Below are 17,418 nucleotides of genomic sequence, written 5' to 3'. Positions count from 1 at the left end.
TGATGGCGACAATGCCGGCCAGCATATGGGTCTTATCAAATAGGTCATGTGGCGATAGGGGATCAGATAAGCCCGCTTCGTATTGTGTATCTATAAATGGAAGGCGGTCAGGGGTGACCGCCAGATACTACTGCGTCACATCACGTGAAAAGTGTCTACAAGTAGAAGGCGGTCAAGTATACAGGGAAAACAATATTCCGACCTGCATGACGCCCGGATCTGCGATAGGCGATGATATGGAAATTAGCTACGTCCATCTTCATACCTCTTTTTTTCGGATTTTTTTTCAGGCTACTAGTGCAGCCTTACGGCTGTCGCCACACTTCTAACATGACCTAAAATTGCCAAATTCTTATTTAGGATGTTATCTTGGAAGTTCTCCTGCACTCCTTGTTCCAAGGGTGCCGTGGAATCTTTCTTGCGACGAAGCTCGCCGTTCCTGGTTAAGCCGCCATCGTGCTACCAATTAGACAGAAGTCATACAAGATTATTCTCCACTTCCGCCGACAATGTGACCACAAGACGATCTCTTTCTGGTGGGTGCCCTGTCTTTTGCGCTTCTCGATAAGAAAACAATCAAATCGCAATTACTGATCTCGCGCAGTCCCTTCCTCATCCAGATTCAATGACATCGGAGTCCAACAGCTCAGCGACCATGTCCATGCTCAAGTTTTCCCAAACAAAGGTCGCGTTCCGGACCCAGCACTAGTCGCTCTCTCGAAGGATCATTTGGCTCGACATGAGCTCCTGGGCAAATCTCAAAATGGCGCCGGTCCTATCGCATTCGATCTTCCTGCTCTCAAGGGGCAAACGTTGGACGAACACTTCTACAAACTTGGAATGGATTCTTCCGAACCGTACCTGTCATGGGCTAAGTCATATGCGGCTCTTACCTGTCCGGCCAAACCACGCAAATGGGTCCAACGCAGCGGATGGACGAAATACCACACTGACGGCACTTCTGAGCCTGTCGACGCACCAAATGAATCAATGATAACATTCGACACCGAGGTCATGTACAAAGATAATCCATTTGCGGTCATGGCCTGCGCGGTAAGCCCGACAGCTTGGTATGCATGGATATCACCGTGGCTACTTGGCGAGTCAGAGAATCAAGTCCAGCTGATACCCTTGGGAGACCCCACTCAACCTCGCATTGTGGTTGGCCACAATATTGGTTACGACCGAGCCCGAGTCCTTGAGGAATACAACATGCAGCAGTCTCAAAACTTCTTTCTCGACACAATGTCCCTCCACGTGGCGGTCAACGGCATGTGTTCGCAGCAGCGACCGACTTGGATGCGCCACAAAAAGAATCAGGACATGAGAGATAAAATCGCCAATGACCACGATTCTGTAGAGCTTGCCGCACTTCTCGAAAACAACATGTTGAGAGAAGAAGAGGAGGAGCTTTGGGTTGGGCGAAGCTCGGTGAACTCCCTGCGTGATGTGGCCAAATTTCATTGTGATGTCACCATCGATAAGGCGCAGAGAGATCTGTTCGGTGAACTTGATCGTGACTCTATTGTGGGCAGACTGGAGGAACTTCTCGACTATTGTGCTGCCGATGTTGCCATCACCCACCGTGTCTACCGAAAGGTTTTCCCCAATTTTCTCGAGACTTGCCCGCATCCCGTCAGTTTCGGCGCTCTTCGACACTTATCCTCTGTCATTTTGCCAGTCAATGAATCATGGGAAGAGTATCTTACCAGCGCAGAGGAAACATATCATAAGCGGCTTGACGATGTCCAGAGTAAATTGCTAGCACTATGCGACGAAGCATTGAAGTATAAAGACCAACCAGACATTTACACGATTGATCCTTGGCTACAACAGCTGGACTGGTCCGGCCAAGAGATCAAAATGGCCAAAGGAAAGAAGAAGGGTGATCCTCCTCGGCCGGCAGCAAGGCAGAAGAAACCAGGAATGCCCAAGTGGTACAAGGATCTTTTTACCTCAAACGCCGCCGATATTAACTTGACGGTGCGAACTCGCATTGCGCCAATTTTGCTTAAACTGTCCTGGGATAGCTACCCTCTTGTTTGGTCGGACCTGCACGGATGGACTTTCCGCGTTCCCCGTGATCAAATCAAACAGTATGAGAATCAGCCAGTCGTCATGTGCGATATGGCAGAGGAAAAGAACACCGAGTTGCGAGACGATAGAAAAGTTATATACTTCAAAATCCCCCACAAGGACGGCCCACAGGCCAGGTGTACCAATCCGCTTGGCAAGGGGTATATGCAGTATTTCGAACGTGGGATCCTGTCATCTCAGTATGAACTTGCCAAACAAGCGCTGGATATGAACGCGTCATGCTCTTATTGGATCAGCGCCCGAGATCGAATCAAGGGTCAAATCGTGGTCTATGAAGATCAGGCGCAAAAAGGCGGAGAGAAAAGTGAAGCCGGCGATAATCGTGTCGGATTCATTCTGCCTCAAGTCATTCCAATGGGAACCATCACTCGACGCGCCGTGGAAAATACTTGGTTGACTGCAAGTAATGCGAAGGCAAACCGTGTTGGATCAGAGCTAAAGGCTATGATCAAAGCACCGCCGGGCTACTCGTTCGTTGGAGCCGATGTCGACTCCCAGGAATTATGGATTGCAAGTCTTGTCGGAGATGCCCCATTCCAGATTCACGGAGGAAACGCAATCGGCTTCATGTGCTTAGAAGGGTCTAAGGCTGAGGGGACGGATCTTCACTCACGAAGTGCGTCGATTCTGGGAATCTCGCGAAATGACGCCAAGGTCTTCAACTACGGCCGAATCTACGGGGCAGGCGTCAAGTTCGCCGCTACTTTACTTCGCCAGTTCAATCCGTCTCTAACTGAAAAGCAGACACAAGAGACTGCCAAGAACTTGTACAAAGAGACTAAGGGAACGCGCACTTCACGTCGCCTCTTGAGTGAGACGCCGTTTTGGCGAGGTGGCACTGAATCTTTTGTGTTCAACAAACTCGAAGAGTTCGCAGACCAGGAACGACCTAGAACCCCTGCTTTGGGTGCTGGCATCACCGAGGCGCTCATGCGGCGTTTCATTAACAAAGGCAGCTTCATGACATCCCGAATCAATTGGGCCATTCAGTCGTCGGGTGTCGATTATCTTCACCTCTTGATCGTTAGCATGGACTATCTTATCCGACAATTCAACATTCAGGCCCGCTTGGCCATCACTGTTCACGATGAAATTCGCTACCTTGTCAAAGATGAGGATAGGTATCGCGCTGCAATGGCTTTGCAGATTGCCAACGTTTGGACTCGTGCCTTATTCTCTCAGCAAGTAGGAATCGATGACCTCCCCCAATCATGTGCATACTTCTCGGCTGTTGACATTGACCATGTCCTTCGCAAAGAAGTCGACATGGACTGTGTGACCCCTTCTCATCCTCACAAAATCCCGCATGGTGAAACGCTGGATATTACTCAGCTCCTAGACAAGGATCAGGAAGCTTTCTTGGACCCATCCATTACACCCCAGTCGCCTCCAAACCCCGACAAATACCCATACACTCCACGGGAGTCGGTCATGTCCGCTTTCCAAGCTTCTAATGACATTGATTTCATCAAAGCTCAAATCACCAAAGATGACAAAGAGCTTCGCGATATCATCAAGGAGAAGACACGCGCAGCTATTAGTGTCAACGCTCCTGCTCCTCGCACCCCTTCTACCAAACCGAAAGGTAAATCTACCAATTGGAGCTCAGCAAAGCCCCAGCGGGCGGTTCTGATGGAGATGGAGTCAGGCCTCTATCCCGACTTCCACGGCTCCCGGCCTAGTTTTCATGGGAATAAACAGCCTCAAATTGGACTCCACCGTCCTCCCTGGAAACCACGGGCAATAGCCCGAGTATAATGCTGTCTCCCTCCTTCTCTTTCTCTCATTACCTTTATATTCTCTTTGGCAGCCTTTTTTTACTGTAATTATTTCTCTGCTTTCCCTATCTTGTTTAACTATTGTGGATGTTGTTATATCTGGAGTGATTGGAAGCCAGCATTGGGACGGCGTTACTGTATGGTGCATGGTGATGTGATGTGATGGAATGGAACCCGTGTACTTATATGTACTTGTACGAATCTATCTCAATGAGTTCAAGAGTCCTTATATGTACTCCATAGCCTATGCTGGACACGTATGAAGTAGAGTGCCTTATAGGGCTGTGCCCGTCCATCCTCTCCCTTAAAATAAAATAAGGCGCTCCGCCCCCTGTGTACGGGAAACCCCCTGTTTCCTATTATTTTTCTTTCTTTTTCCTGTTTACTATTTATTCTTTGCTTTCGTTCCTTCGATTTTCTCGTCTTTGTTATCTTTCATGTTAAAATTCAGCCTTTCCATTTGACCGGTTTTGTCTTAACTATTTCTGTAGGACGCGGCAGAAAACGGCTCTTCGACGTCATATCCCGCACGCATCAACATGTTCTCCCCCGAAGTGGTGTCTCGATGAGAGGTGCACCAATTGTACAAATATCCTGGGTATATACCCACCAGGCATTGACCAACCCCTGGGCCGGGTTCACATCAGTGAGCCGCAGCATATCGAAGTCCGGAGCCGATGAGAACCCGTCATTCCACCGTCACGATTAGATGTGCGCATCTATATAAACCGTGAAGATGAGCATACACTCAGTCGATTATGCACAGCAGGGTCCGACACGACCCGAGGTCGATGTTGAGGCGGGCCGCCCGTCAGTCAGTTCCCAAGTCGCTCCAACAGTAGGAGAGAGAGAGGGAGCCGCGTCTCCCGCATTCACCACAGCAGCACGAGTGAACTCCACCGAGACGACAAAACGCCGAGCCAGACGCAATACCGCCCGCTCATACCACCCCGAAGGATTCGCACAAGATCCCAATTGGCAACCAGGAACCGAACCCGGCATTGACCCAACCAAGCCGCTACCGCCGTACACGTCAGAATGGGCGTCCAACATACCCGCGGACCTACAACGACGCTGCCAGATTACGGTGGTGGACTTCTCACAACATGAAATGCGACAGTATGAGTTGGACAATGACACACTGGAGCAATTTTTGCAGCGGGAGAAAGAGCCCTGGGTGCAATGCCGGTGGATCAATGTCAATGGGTTGAGCTGGGATGTGATCAAGATTCTTGGAAATCATAAGAGATTGCATCGGCTTGCAATTGAGGATGTTGTCCATACCACTAACCGCACGAAAGTGGATTGGTACTCGGACCATGCCTTCGTTGTACTGACATTGCAAAAGTTGGTGAAGATACAAGAAGAGGACTCCTCTGATTCGGAAGATGAGGAGGAAAATCCAGTCAGTCCATGGAAGTCAAGGGACCGGAAAAGTTCTGTGGTCAGTGACAAGAGCTCGATTTCGTTGAGGCGACCCACGAAGTGGAGTGTTATTATGGCGGCATTGAAGGACATTTTCAGGTTCAGATCCTCCACAAGACAGGAGCGCAAGGATATGGCGAAATATGGATCGAGCGTTCGTCCTGGGCTTGGACAAAATTCAACACAAAATTCAACACAAAATTCCCATTTTGGAAATGTTGGGGCCAACACAGACACATCTGCCAGGAGTCTTCAGCGATATCGCGGCGGTCCCAATGAAGATCGAATTGAGTTCATGGAACGCCATGCTGCACTTTCTGCCAAAGGATTATGTGTCACTTTGGAACAAGTTTCGATCTTCCTACATACCGATAATGAGGTGACCTCCTTTTTCGAAACGAGCGCGGATGACATCGAGTCGCCAATTGTCAGGCGCCTCAATACGCCAGAGACTATCCTTCGACAGTCATGCGATGCCAGTATGCTTTTGCAGGCCATTCTGGATGCTGTGATTGATCTTGCGATTCCAGTCACGATGGCTTATCAAGACGCCATCGGAGACCTCGAGCTGGAGGTTCTGACTGATCCAGACATTGAACAGTCAAAGTCCTTATATATTTTGACATCTGAGATTGCTGTTCTGCGGAACCATATGCAGCCTATAGTGGCTGTGATTAACGCTCTCCGTGATCACCGGTCTGAGCCCGTTGGCACACCAGGCTTTGGTGTCCTACGGAATCCCCTTAGCCCAGTTGCAACTCCTGCAGAATATCTTGATCCCCGCCCACATATTGGGACTGTACCGCCAAATCTGAAGAGTGTTGGAGGCACAGGTGTTACGATCAGCTCTATGTGCCATACATATTTGGGCGATGCCCTAGATCATTGCATTACTATCGTTGAAGGGTACGATCAGATGCGGCGCAACGCTGATAACATGATTGACCTCATTTTCAACACTATTGGTACGTTCAACTTCTATGGATAATTCAAGAAAAACAACGGACTAATATCCTGTGCAGGTGCCTACCAGAACGAAAGTATGAAGCAGCTTACTCTTGTGACTTGTCTTTATCTTCCTATGACATTCTTGACAGTATGTATGACTTGAAACTATTAAGAAAATCCTCTAACAGTTTTAGGGTTATTTCGGAATGAACTTCACGCATTTCGCGGGAATCGAACACAGTGAAGGGTATGTCTTTCAACCCCTTTCTTCTAGACTTGTTGCTGACTTTAGAAGATATTTCTGGAAGATTGCGGTACCGTTCGTCCTCGTTACGATTTTCTACCTGATGTAAGTTCTGATATTCCTGTCGAAAACAGCCGACACTAACCTGCATCTTTAGGCGCGACAAAATCCAACGCTACGCTGTCATGCTTGCTCAGCGACGTTTGATTGTTAGCTCGAGGAAGCAGAGACAAGAGAGGACGAAGAAATAGATCCTGAACGTCCTACAGCTCGCTGTCCCAATCATTGTATAAAGGCGTTGCTGCGTGCGGGGTTTGCTTGATTTTTATACATTTTATTGCTCAGACCTAGTCAGGTCTTGTACAGATACTTTTCACTTGGACAGTATTTAGAACTCATTTGTTGATAGTATGATTTCAGAGATCAGTGTATGTATATTTCACTGTTCAACATTGCATCGTGGTAACAGTTTTAACATTCCTCATGTACAAAAGAAGTCATCAACGGTCCGAAACCTGAAGTAGTATATTACACATATTATACATGGCCTACATGCCATTATTCTAGAGACTTCCGTCGATAGGCCGAGTAAGCCTTCCACGGAAGTCTCCAGTCTGACCGAAGCAAATCCGGACTGAAAACATCAAAGTCTTGCTTTTCAAGGCGATCCAGCCACAGGCGCGTGCCGACCGCGGGTAGGAAAACGCCAAATGCCCGGTTGACCTCTTCGAGAGGTGACTCGCTGCTCCGAGCACCAGGGGAAAGGTCGTATTCATGACCCTCTTCGCCTTCATGCTCAAAGTCATGGCCGACATCCTCCCCGGCGCGGAGGTTGTTCAACATCTGCTGCGCAGTAATCAAATGATCACTTGCCCGTGTCGCAACAGTGAAGACTGCATCCCGGAGACCCTCTGCTTGAGCTCCATATCGAAGGACATCCTCCTCTTTAACACCAGCTTGTGCCATAACATCTAGAGGCAACATTACGGCTCCTTGTTTCGCACCCCCTCCTAGCGCGGGACCCGCAGCCCCAGGAGGCGCTTGAGCAGGTGGCGTAGGGAACGCAACAAACGGCAGTCCACGTAACACAGCCGCAATCCCCACTGCCTTTCCAATATGAGATGCAACATGATCTGCAGTTATCGAGGCCATGGGCAATGCCGACAGAGTGAGGTACATTAGTGTCGAGTATGTATTCTCGGCGTAGGACTCCAGCGCGGCGATATTTGGGTATGGGTCGTTTGTTAGAGTTCGCTCCCGCGAGTTAATTATACGGGTCAGCCAGCCCTTGCTTATGTGCGCGCGGCCCTGCGTGCGCTCGTGGAGGTCGGAGATGGCGGATGCAAGCAAGATAGCGACGGGTTCTTTTGGTGGTGTGCCGGCAAGAATCTTCGTTACTGAGTCGCGCCAGAATTGAAGTCGCATCAGTCCGATTGTGGGAGAGGAGGTGGTGTCGGGTATCATGGAGAGGGAGACGTTTAATGCGCGCAGCGCAATGTAGAAGGATTGCGCATGTCGTGGGATGAAGGTGCTCAGTGTGTAGGAGGGGCGGTCATATTTTCTGTGGGAAGAGAATTATGTTAGCTTCTGAATTTATTTCCATGGGAGCTTCAGTAGGCTTTGGTGACCATAAGGACGGTGTTTCATACGAGAGAAGAGCAACGCAATATTTGTGAGCGCCTTGGACTTGTTCTGCGGTAATGGGTGCGGCAATAGATTGTGTCCGGCTGAAGTGTCGTTTTTGGGATTGGAAGCTTTGCAGATAAAAAGTGCAGGCTCTCTTCGCCTGGCATGGCCGAGCTGTCCTGAGAAAAGACATGCTCAATGTGAAGTCGACAAGCTCTGGGGAAAAGATTCGATGTAATCGGGGCAAAGGCATTGGCCGGCCAATCTTTGTCAGCGATGCCCTGGCCACCTCAGAATTGGAGAATAAGAGAATTATATTAAAGAATCATAGTAAACCGGCGTAAATTCAAGAAATTCAAAGAAGGAGAATTCATATATCTTGAACAGTGCAGATATCAAAAATCCATTAATATTTTCCCTTGAGGACTGACGTCGATCCGCTGGACTGTAATTTGGCCCATTTCGGCTGCCGTACTCTCCGCGTTTCTCGCCGCGTCTCTCGGCGCGTCTCCTCCGAGCCCACCTTTTTTCTTCCTCGTCACGAAGCTCGATGTACAGCCAATATGAGCGAGGATGTAGAGCAACACCCAGCAAAGAGACAGCGTTTCTTCGCTGACTCTCCATCCTCACCGTTACCCACCAAACCCCAAGATACAGACGCGTCCCTACCTCATTGCCCGAAACACGAGATTCTGTCAATCGACCGCATTCCAAAAAGCCCTCTTAATTTGGAAAATGGAACAGATCAGAACCATACACAAGTCCGAATGACGGAAAGCCTAGGGTCACCCATTGCGGATGCTGCGCCTACTCCCTCTCCACGCCATAATGGATTAGACCAACAAAGCGAGGAAGTAACGGTCAACTTCACAAACACGATCACAGATGGCTTCGATGTCGACCTTTTCACCAGTATCGTAGGAGAGCAACTACCTGCCGATTCAATCAAAACTATTCAATCGGCTGCTTCCAATAACATTGAGCGAGCTGTTAACATATACTTTGATGGATCATGGAAGAAGCCTGTACGGATAAATGGCAGCGTTCCGGCCAGAAGCCGGAAACCCCATCTTTGTGTACAGCCTAGCCCTGGTACACCAGTTGGAAGTGAATCGGTACTGCCAAATCAGCCACCAGCAAGGTATATTGGCGCATTTGGCGTGGGAGGATGGGCAACGAGAAGTGGCTTCGGATTTCTCAAGCATGGAGACCCTGTCCACATTGAACGCGCACGCTCGCAGCCAACTATGAAACGTAGCCGAACAGGCAGAGCATTTGTCAATCACAAAAGCGATGTTTTGACTCGATTCACGAATACCTCGGGGCAAGAAATTGGAAGGCTGCCACATGAGACCGCTGAATGGGTTTCTACGCTGATTGATCAGAAGATCTGTCGGTTTGAAGGAGTCTGTGTGTTTGTACCCGACAAGGTGCGAGTCAACGATACCATATATCTACAACTCCGAGTCTACTTGCGAAAGGAAGCCTTTCAAAGCGCGGCGCTCAATGCTCTTAACACTGATGACAACCGATCCACTGGACTGTTTGAAGAGAAGGAGAGCACCGAGGAGAAGAATCTGCGACTACGCCAAGTCGGTCTAGTGAAATTGTTTCAGGAAATCAATCTTCATCCTACGTCGACCAACCCGACTACGGAAAAGCACAAAAGAGATGGCATTTTGCGTGCCGCTGAAATTGCAGAACAATATGACAACGTGAAGAACAAATCAAATAAGGATGCCAACGACTCATCAGGCGGAGACGACAGCGAAGAACTGGAAGAAGGTCAGCTCGATACGTTGTATCAAAAAGCTCAATCTTTCGATTTCAACATGCCAGCGGCAGATCCAGCACCTAGCTTCACCCTTGATCTGCGCAAGTACCAGCAACAAGCCCTTCATTGGATGATATCAAAAGAGAAAGACTCAAAGCAGACTCGAGAGAAGTCAATGCATCCATTGTGGGAGGAATATATTTGGCCCAGGAAGGATGTTGACGAGAAAGATTTACCGCAGGTCAAAAACATCGACCATTTCTATGTCAACCCATATTCGGGAGATCTCAGTGTTGACTTTCCTGCTCAAGAGCAACACTGCCGAGGGGGAATCCTGGCCGATGAAATGGGTCTGGGAAAAACCATTGAGATGCTCAGTCTGGTCCATTCTCACAGAGTTGAGCCTGATCCACAGGTTTCGAATGGTATTAGCTCGGTGAACGACCTTGCTATGATGCCAAACTCCTCTGGGGTGGTGCATGCGCCGTACACCACTCTGGTAGTCGCACCAACATCCTTAATCTCTCAATGGGAAAGCGAGGCACTCAAAGCTGGGACGTTAAGAGTTCTTGTTTATTACGGGTCGGACAAGGCTGTCAATTTGAAAGATTTATGCCGCGAATCCAATCATGAAACAGCTCCACAGGTGATTGTCACCAGTTATGGTGTGGTATTGTCGGAATTCCGCCAGCTCGGTCTCCAGTCGTCTGCTCCGGGCCTCCGTGCAAACGGGGGTCTATTCTCTGTGGAATTCTTCCGAGTAATTCTTGATGAGGCTCATGTGATCAAGAACCGCCGTTCCAAATCTGCTAAATCGTGTTATGAGTTAAAAGCAGCCCACCGGTGGGCACTGACTGGCACACCCATTGTCAATCGCCTTGAGGATCTCTTCAGCCTGGTGCGTTTCCTCAAAGTGGAGCCATGGAGCAATTTCTCCTTCTGGAAGACATTTATCACCGTGCCATTCGAATCCAAAGAATACGTGCGGGCCCTGAATGTCGTGCAAAGTGTACTGGAACCTCTTGTTCTTCGGCGAACTAAATCGATGAAAACTCCGGAGGGTGAGCCACTGGTCCCTTTGCCCAAAAAGACAGTCACTATTGAAGAGGTGGAGTTATCTCAGCAAGAACGAGAAATTTACGACTGCATATTTACCCGAGCGAAACGAACATATAATGACAACGTCGTGGCTGGCACATTATTGAAGTCTTACAGCACAATCTTCGCTCAAATTCTCCGCCTTCGTCAGACCTGCTGCCACCCGATAATGACACGCAACAAAGCCATTGTTGCAGAAGAAGAGAGTGCGGCGGTAGTGGCTGATGCAACCAATGAGTTCAAAGATGACATGGATCTTCAAGAACTCATTGACCAATTCACGGCAGAGAACGAGAATGCCGACTCTCAGGATACCTCCAGAACGATGGTCAAGTTCACTGCCCATGCTCTCCGGCAGATTCAAACCGAGTCTAGTGGCGAGTGCCCTATCTGTTGTGAAGAGCCTATGATCGATCCAGCTGTAACAGCGTGCTGGCATAGTGCGTGTAAGAAATGCCTGGAAGACTTCTTGCAACACCAAATGAACAAGGGCGTCAAGGCACGATGCTTCAACTGCCGTGCCGCAGTGGATGCAAAGAATACCTTTGAAGTAGTACGACACCCGTCCTCAAATTCAGTTTCCTTCGGAGACGACACTGTGAGCAGCACGCCGCCAACCAGCTCCCAACCTGCCCCCCGAATCTCCCTCCGTCGCATATACCCCCTATCTCCTTCCGCCCATACTTCAGCCAAGATCCACGCCCTTATTAATCATCTCGGACGCATCCCTGCAAATACCAAATCTGTTGTCTTCTCCCAATTCACATCTTTTTTGGACTTGATTGGCCCACAACTCTCCAAAGTCGGAATCTCCCATCTCCGCCTCGATGGCTCGATGCCCCAAAAGGCCCGTGCCGCTGTTCTGGCCGAGTTTACAAAAGCAGAAAGCTTTACCGACGATGACATCGTCGACATGGAAGACGATACCCCAGGGAGAAGCTGGCCTGCAAAGTCTAGCTCTCCCTCATCCCCAACGCCAGCCCCTACAGTCCTACTCATCTCCCTGCGTGCCGGCGGCGTAGGGCTAAACCTGACCACCGCAAGCAATGTTTTCCTGATGGATCCATGGTGGAGTTTTGCAATTGAAGCACAAGCCATCGACCGCGTCCATCGAATGGGCCAAACACGCGATGTCAATGTGACGCGATTCGTGGTCAAGGATTCCATAGAAGGCCGCATGCTGCGCGTGCAAGAGCGTAAAATGAATATTGCTGGCTCGCTTGGGTTGAAGATTGGCGGCGATGATAGTGAATCTGACAAAGGGAAGAACAGACTTGAAGAGTTGAAAATGTTGTTCGAGTGATTGTTTCGATGGCTTAATGGTTGCTTGCTTCTGTTTACACTTGGGATACCCTGCTCCGGCGTGTGGATTTGAGATTGAAATTGGACTTTGGTCAAATGTAAATTACCATTTATTTCCAATTTATAGCCCTTGAAATTTCATTTTGTTCTTTTGCATCACATTTACAACGAGGAGGTTAGATGATTGGAACACAATTGGATATTAATACACCTGAACGAAATAAGGCGTGTCAAATAAACAAGCCGGCATAATATAGACATAACTCTCAAAAATTCCAAAAAGGCAGATCCGAAGTCAAAGTAACTGAGGCATCATCACAATCACAATTTCATAGATCCGTTGTAAACAAAGATGCTGCCCTTATTTGCTCGAATGATGAAGATGCTTCTTGACGCTCTCCTTCACCTTTGAGAGCTTCCCGTTCTTCTCGCCATTTTCAGGAGAAGGCTCAGGCTTCAAAGGCGACTTCCCGCTAGATTCACTTGGAGAATCTATAACAAAAAGTCAGCACCAAATACGACAGAAAGCGAGCACAGGAAAAGGGAAACATACTGGTCTCAATATCCTCATCTTCTGCTGCAGGCTTCTTTCCCCTATACTCCTTCTCGAAGTCCTCAGCAGGCGTCGGCGCAGGACCCTGCGGGCCTTTGAGCGCCTCTTTGCTCACGTCATGGGTACGGCTTGTGTGGGGAGCTTCGCTGCTCTCGCCACCTTCAGCCTGTGAAGTGCTGCGCTGTTCTTGTTTAGAACTGTTGTCATCATTGCTCCCGGTGGCTTCTGTTGAGTCGTTGGAGACAGGCTTCTTTTCCTTGCTTTCGCTGTCTGCTGTAGATCCGCTGGAGATAGGCTTGGTTTCTTGGCCTTCGGTGCCTGCTGTAGGGCCGTCGGAGACGGGCAGAGCGGGGGTGATGCTGGTGCAAGCGGTGAGAGAGCTAGGGGCATGGGGGGTAGTGATGCTAGTGACCTCGGGCTTTGATTGATTGTTGTCCAGGTGGGCATTTAGGGGTGCGGTGTTGGCGTTTGAGTGGATTGCGCCGGGTTGCTCTGTGGATGGATTGTTAGATATATTGGTCAATTATGTGTTTTAGGGTTTGTATAAACATATGCTTATATTGTACTTACCATCGCGGTTGCCGCCATCATAGGGGTCGGTGATACGTCCTTGGCCTTGCACACCGGAGGCGGGCTCTTCGCCGTGCTGTTGGGCATTATTGGAGTCATTCTCGCCCCAGATGGCAGTCGAAGCAGCGTTGACGTATTTGGTGACAGTCTCCATGATTGTATCGTGGTGGTATAGTTCAGATGTCGAATGGGTATAGAAGATATAAAGGATGATAGGACAGCAGATGAAGTATACTAAGTAAAGGATGATGATAATAGCAAGGTGAAATGAAGTGATGTTTGGTATACTCGAAATGTAAGTGGCGAGTGGGCTGAATGCTTAGAAGCTCTGGGCAGGTCAAGCTTTAAGAACCCACAGGCTGAGGCCGCGTTGTTCAATACGTCAGTGGTATTGGGCCACGGTGGCTTGCACATGGAACCCCAGTCTTTCGTAAGACCCGATATAATATATAAACTGGACTGCTAAGAAAGCGGCGATCCTCTGGGCGTATGTCATAGAGTGACGTCAAGCAATATATATCATGTGACCTCATACTACAGCAAGTAGCAACAAATAGATGCACAAGGTAGTAATAATAGAACTAATCTAGCCTGCTCATAGCCAATTGACTAGTGTATTAACAGGTAAACATAAAACACAAATACAATCCAAACAAAAGGACTCGATGTCTGAACGCTTAGCAAGAAAAATATCAAAACGTGGAGGAACAAAGAAAGAAGAACAAAGAAACTCCCTTGAAAGTAAAGCAACAGTAAATCTAATCATGAGGTATTCGTAGGTGCAGGAGTGGAAGTTCCCTCCTTTGCATTTGCACTCAACGGTTTGGTCGGGTCATAACCGATGCTCTTAACAATTCCCAGTCCTTTCGTTTTGCCCTCACGAAAGAGGACACGGTCCCCGGGGGCTAAGAACTCCGGACGCTGTACGAATCTAAATGCGACCAACGCTCTATCTCCAGTACGAATGAAAGGGCGATCGATGTCAATGACTGAACATGTCTGACTGACTGCCCCGACATGAAGCATAGCCTGGTATTTAGGCTTGATGGTAGTTGCATGCGAAAGAATTAGGACTATTTTCATTAGCATGTGGTCAATAAAACCTGAATTGACGACTTACCCTCCGCGACGAATTCCCGATACACCTTTGGAGGCGCATCCATCTTTTTCAATACTACCATCCCCTTGCGCACTTCCTTCCGGCGGACGCGCTTCAGGGCAAAAGACCCAGACTGGCCAGCAAAGCAAGCATTCACCGGGATACGCTTACGCTCAATGGACTTGATGACTGTGGTGGTGAACTGACCGAGTGAGTCTGGCCCCACTATGACCGAGTCTCCGGCATGAATGACACCGGATTTGACCACGCCCGCGACAACTGTACCCACGTGAGGAACAGAGAATGTGTCATTGATCAGGAACTCGAAGGCTCCATCGGGGTCATATTGACCGCGATGCGGCAGGATGTTTAGGAAGGTCCGTACTAAGTCGAGGTTCTCTCCTGTGACATTGGACACTTGGAAGATAGGACATATCCGCTGGCTGACAAATTGCGTGGCCGTATTAATGGTCTCCTCCATGTTCTTGACGAATATTGGAATCTTGTGCGCGCCAGGCGATTTCAGAATCTTGGTCAGCTGGGACAAGGTCTCCTGCAGGATATTTGGCGGGCAGATGTCAATCTTGGTGACAATGACCATGACAGGCACATTGAGGGCCAAAGCGATACCTAGGTGCTCCTTGCTCATTCCGATAAGACCGTTGTTGGCGGCGACCATCAGCAAGCAGTAGTTGGGACTGCTGCTCAACATACCGAAGACAGTGGTGCGCAGATACCGTTCGTGACCTGCCAGGTCGGAGAATGAAATGACCTTAGCAGAGCGCTTGCCGATTTCTTCCCAGGAGAGCTTCCGGCCTTGCGAATTGCCAACTATTTCACCTCGGCTGTCGAAGCCCATGATCTCCAACCCGACGGAGCTGGTACGCCCGCTTTCGATCTCGTGCTTGTGGCGGAATAGATTTATTCGCGCACGACCACGTCCATCGTCAAGACCGCCTTTCACCAGCACTCCCAGCGTGGTGCTCTTTCCAGCATCGACATTCCCCACTACGGCAATCCGGAGCTCCGCCATCTCCTCGATGGTATCAGGGTGATGGCGCACGAGGACCTTGCCCCAAGCACCATGTACTCGGCCATGCGTGACAGGTGATTCTTCAGGGCCTCCGACGTTGTAGGTCAGTAATACTCGGCAGTGGGCGGGGATGGTCTCGGCCGCCTCGCGCAGGCGCTGCAGCGCCGTCTTCCATTGATCGAGGTCGAAGCCCATGGATTCACCACCATCCTCCAACCCAAGATCGAAGATGGTCTCCCCATGGCCTTCATCAATGCGTGTTTGTAATGTCCCAGCTAGCACTTGCAGGCTGTCTTCGACGGCATCGCCTGTACCGAGTAGGAGCTCCTTCAGCTTGGCCGCGTGGGGGGCATCGGAGAGCCCTAGCTGATCAAGAATGTCGAGCTCTGCATGATCCTCTAGATCGCGCGACACACTGGCGGTGGAATATCCGCTGTCGCTGGGTGCGACTTGGCCGGAGCGGTGGGCTTGCTGTTTATCGGCATACTCGGCGAATTCACTGAGAGCCTAATTTGAAGAACATAAGATGAGGAACTTATCACATATTCCCTGGAGACACATACCACTTCACCTCGTTTTCGCTCCTCGTAGCTTAGTTTCCCGGTTGGAGGCATTGTGTGGAGTTGAGAAGTTCAACCGTCGACTGATCGCGGTGCCGCCTTTTGGGGTAGTGACGTTATTGGTCGGTGGATCGGGCCACCGTTACTGTTAATATGAAGTTGAAGTGTTATTCGAGTGATCATCGCTCTCTTTTGCTCAATGAACAAAAGATAAAAAAGAGACTGAAGTAAATATTTGAAGTATTCCGGTTGAGAGTACAAGGTACAAAGGGGCATGGGGGGAGCTTTATCGATAAGTCGGAGTCATCAGTTGAGTCATCGACCGCCCAGGCAGACCTCAGGGCTCACCAGTGACTCTATAAATCTACTAGGAAGAATGTCGAAACATATGGAATACTCAGCCTCCTCTAGCTTCCAAGGATATATATCTAACTATATCCAACGGGACTAGTATGGATGATCATAAACCGATTTCCATGGTATCGTTACCTATCTATGTTGACTGCATTTTGTGGTATCTCGTGTCCTTCCTAGTATTGTTCCCGTCGCTGGACGCCGTGCTCTATATCAAGGGCATATCAGGCTCGTCATGCCTGGGGAGAGATCAAAACGACAGAGTCTCCTAGGTAGGAGTCAGCAACCCACTCAAGATATTCCATAATTGCTCCGACTCACCTCGCACGAAAAGCATCTCTTCTTGCTTCTTGATTGTCTGTATCCGATAACCCAGATTAGCCTACGCCCGTGTAAACTTCCCTGATTCATATGATCCCATACCCGCAAAGTCTCCTCTTCGTTCTCATCCTCTTCCACCACGTAGATTGTCTCCTCCACATCGCCGAGGACTAGGTTACAGTGACTGTCGTAGGCCTGTATACACATATCATAGTCAGTAGTTATTCTGAAGATTGCAAGGTGGGGGTAGCTTACGTGAAGGCGGCCCTTGAGTTCCCGGTCGCCGCGCAGCTTCACGAACACGGTCTCATCGAGGGAGAGACGAACGAGATCCAGGGGCTCTGAGACGGATGGACCGCCGGTATCTTCGTTGTCGGCCATGATAGAAGGGTGATTGGATTTGGGTCAAGTGCCGGTCCACACGCAGAATCAACGAGCTTTGGCTGGTACCCAATGTGGCTTAGCGTGGCGCTTGGCAGAACGTGTGCTGAGTCAGCAATTACCCCGGGTTTTCTGTCTTGCAAGTATCCACACGCGATCTAGACAGCCCAGGGGTGATGTATAGAGGTGGATCAATGGAATTGGATCAATGGAATTGGATGTCTGTACATGTGCGATATAGGTAGTCGACCACAT

At 49.3% G+C, this 17,418-nt stretch overlaps 7 protein-coding genes across 7 annotated transcripts; 3 read left to right on the top strand and 4 right to left on the bottom strand.

Annotated features, from left to right (window-relative positions):
* Positions 1-361: 361 nt before the first annotated feature.
* On the top strand, positions 362-3,855 carry N7518_002123 (DNA-directed DNA polymerase gamma MIP1; the record flags this gene model as incomplete). Its single annotated transcript, XM_057183051.1, has 2 exons — positions 362-536; positions 605-3,855. The coding sequence occupies 2 exons, from the start codon at positions 362-364 to the stop codon at positions 3,853-3,855; spliced, it is 3,426 nt and encodes a 1,141-aa protein (XP_057044501.1).
* A 756-nt stretch (positions 3,856-4,611) lies between these two features.
* N7518_002122 (putative CorA family metal ion transporter) lies at positions 4,612-6,743 on the top strand (the record flags this gene model as incomplete). The annotated part of the gene is made up of 5 exons (XM_057183050.1): positions 4,612-6,265; positions 6,323-6,396; positions 6,443-6,495; positions 6,544-6,597; positions 6,650-6,743. 5 exons carry the CDS (start codon positions 4,612-4,614, stop codon positions 6,741-6,743), a joined length of 1,929 nt encoding a protein of 642 aa, XP_057044500.1.
* A 307-nt stretch (positions 6,744-7,050) lies between these two features.
* N7518_002121 (uncharacterized protein) lies at positions 7,051-8,371 on the bottom strand (the record flags this gene model as incomplete). The annotated part of the gene is made up of 2 exons (XM_057183049.1): positions 7,051-8,053; positions 8,142-8,371. The coding sequence occupies 2 exons, from the start codon at positions 8,369-8,371 to the stop codon at positions 7,051-7,053; spliced, it is 1,233 nt and encodes a 410-aa protein (XP_057044499.1).
* A 310-nt stretch (positions 8,372-8,681) lies between these two features.
* On the top strand, positions 8,682-12,293 carry N7518_002120 (uncharacterized protein; the record flags this gene model as incomplete). Its single annotated transcript, XM_057183048.1, has 1 exon — positions 8,682-12,293. One exon carries the CDS (start codon positions 8,682-8,684, stop codon positions 12,291-12,293), a length of 3,612 nt encoding a protein of 1,203 aa, XP_057044498.1.
* Positions 12,294-12,653: 360 nt separating this feature from the next.
* On the bottom strand, positions 12,654-13,569 carry N7518_002119 (uncharacterized protein; the record flags this gene model as incomplete). Its single annotated transcript, XM_057183047.1, has 3 exons — positions 12,654-12,784; positions 12,846-13,337; positions 13,416-13,569. The coding sequence occupies 3 exons, from the start codon at positions 13,567-13,569 to the stop codon at positions 12,654-12,656; spliced, it is 777 nt and encodes a 258-aa protein (XP_057044497.1).
* A 608-nt stretch (positions 13,570-14,177) lies between these two features.
* N7518_002118 (putative GTP binding protein (GTPBP1)) lies at positions 14,178-16,161 on the bottom strand (the record flags this gene model as incomplete). The annotated part of the gene is made up of 3 exons (XM_057183046.1): positions 14,178-14,488; positions 14,536-16,054; positions 16,111-16,161. The coding sequence occupies 3 exons, from the start codon at positions 16,159-16,161 to the stop codon at positions 14,178-14,180; spliced, it is 1,881 nt and encodes a 626-aa protein (XP_057044496.1).
* A 533-nt stretch (positions 16,162-16,694) lies between these two features.
* N7518_002117 (U4/U6-U5 snRNP complex subunit LSM3) lies at positions 16,695-17,163 on the bottom strand (the record flags this gene model as incomplete). The annotated part of the gene is made up of 4 exons (XM_057183045.1): positions 16,695-16,729; positions 16,783-16,819; positions 16,885-16,977; positions 17,038-17,163. The coding sequence occupies 4 exons, from the start codon at positions 17,161-17,163 to the stop codon at positions 16,695-16,697; spliced, it is 291 nt and encodes a 96-aa protein (XP_057044495.1).
* Positions 17,164-17,418: the final 255 nt, after the last annotated feature.

This window comes from Penicillium psychrosexuale, assembly GCF_028828465.1.
Source record: "Penicillium psychrosexuale strain IBT 29551 chromosome Unknown utg000002l, whole genome shotgun sequence".
Taxonomy (NCBI): Eukaryota; Fungi; Ascomycota; class Eurotiomycetes; order Eurotiales; family Aspergillaceae; genus Penicillium; species Penicillium psychrosexuale.
This window is presented reverse-complemented; position numbering and strand designations above follow the sequence as displayed.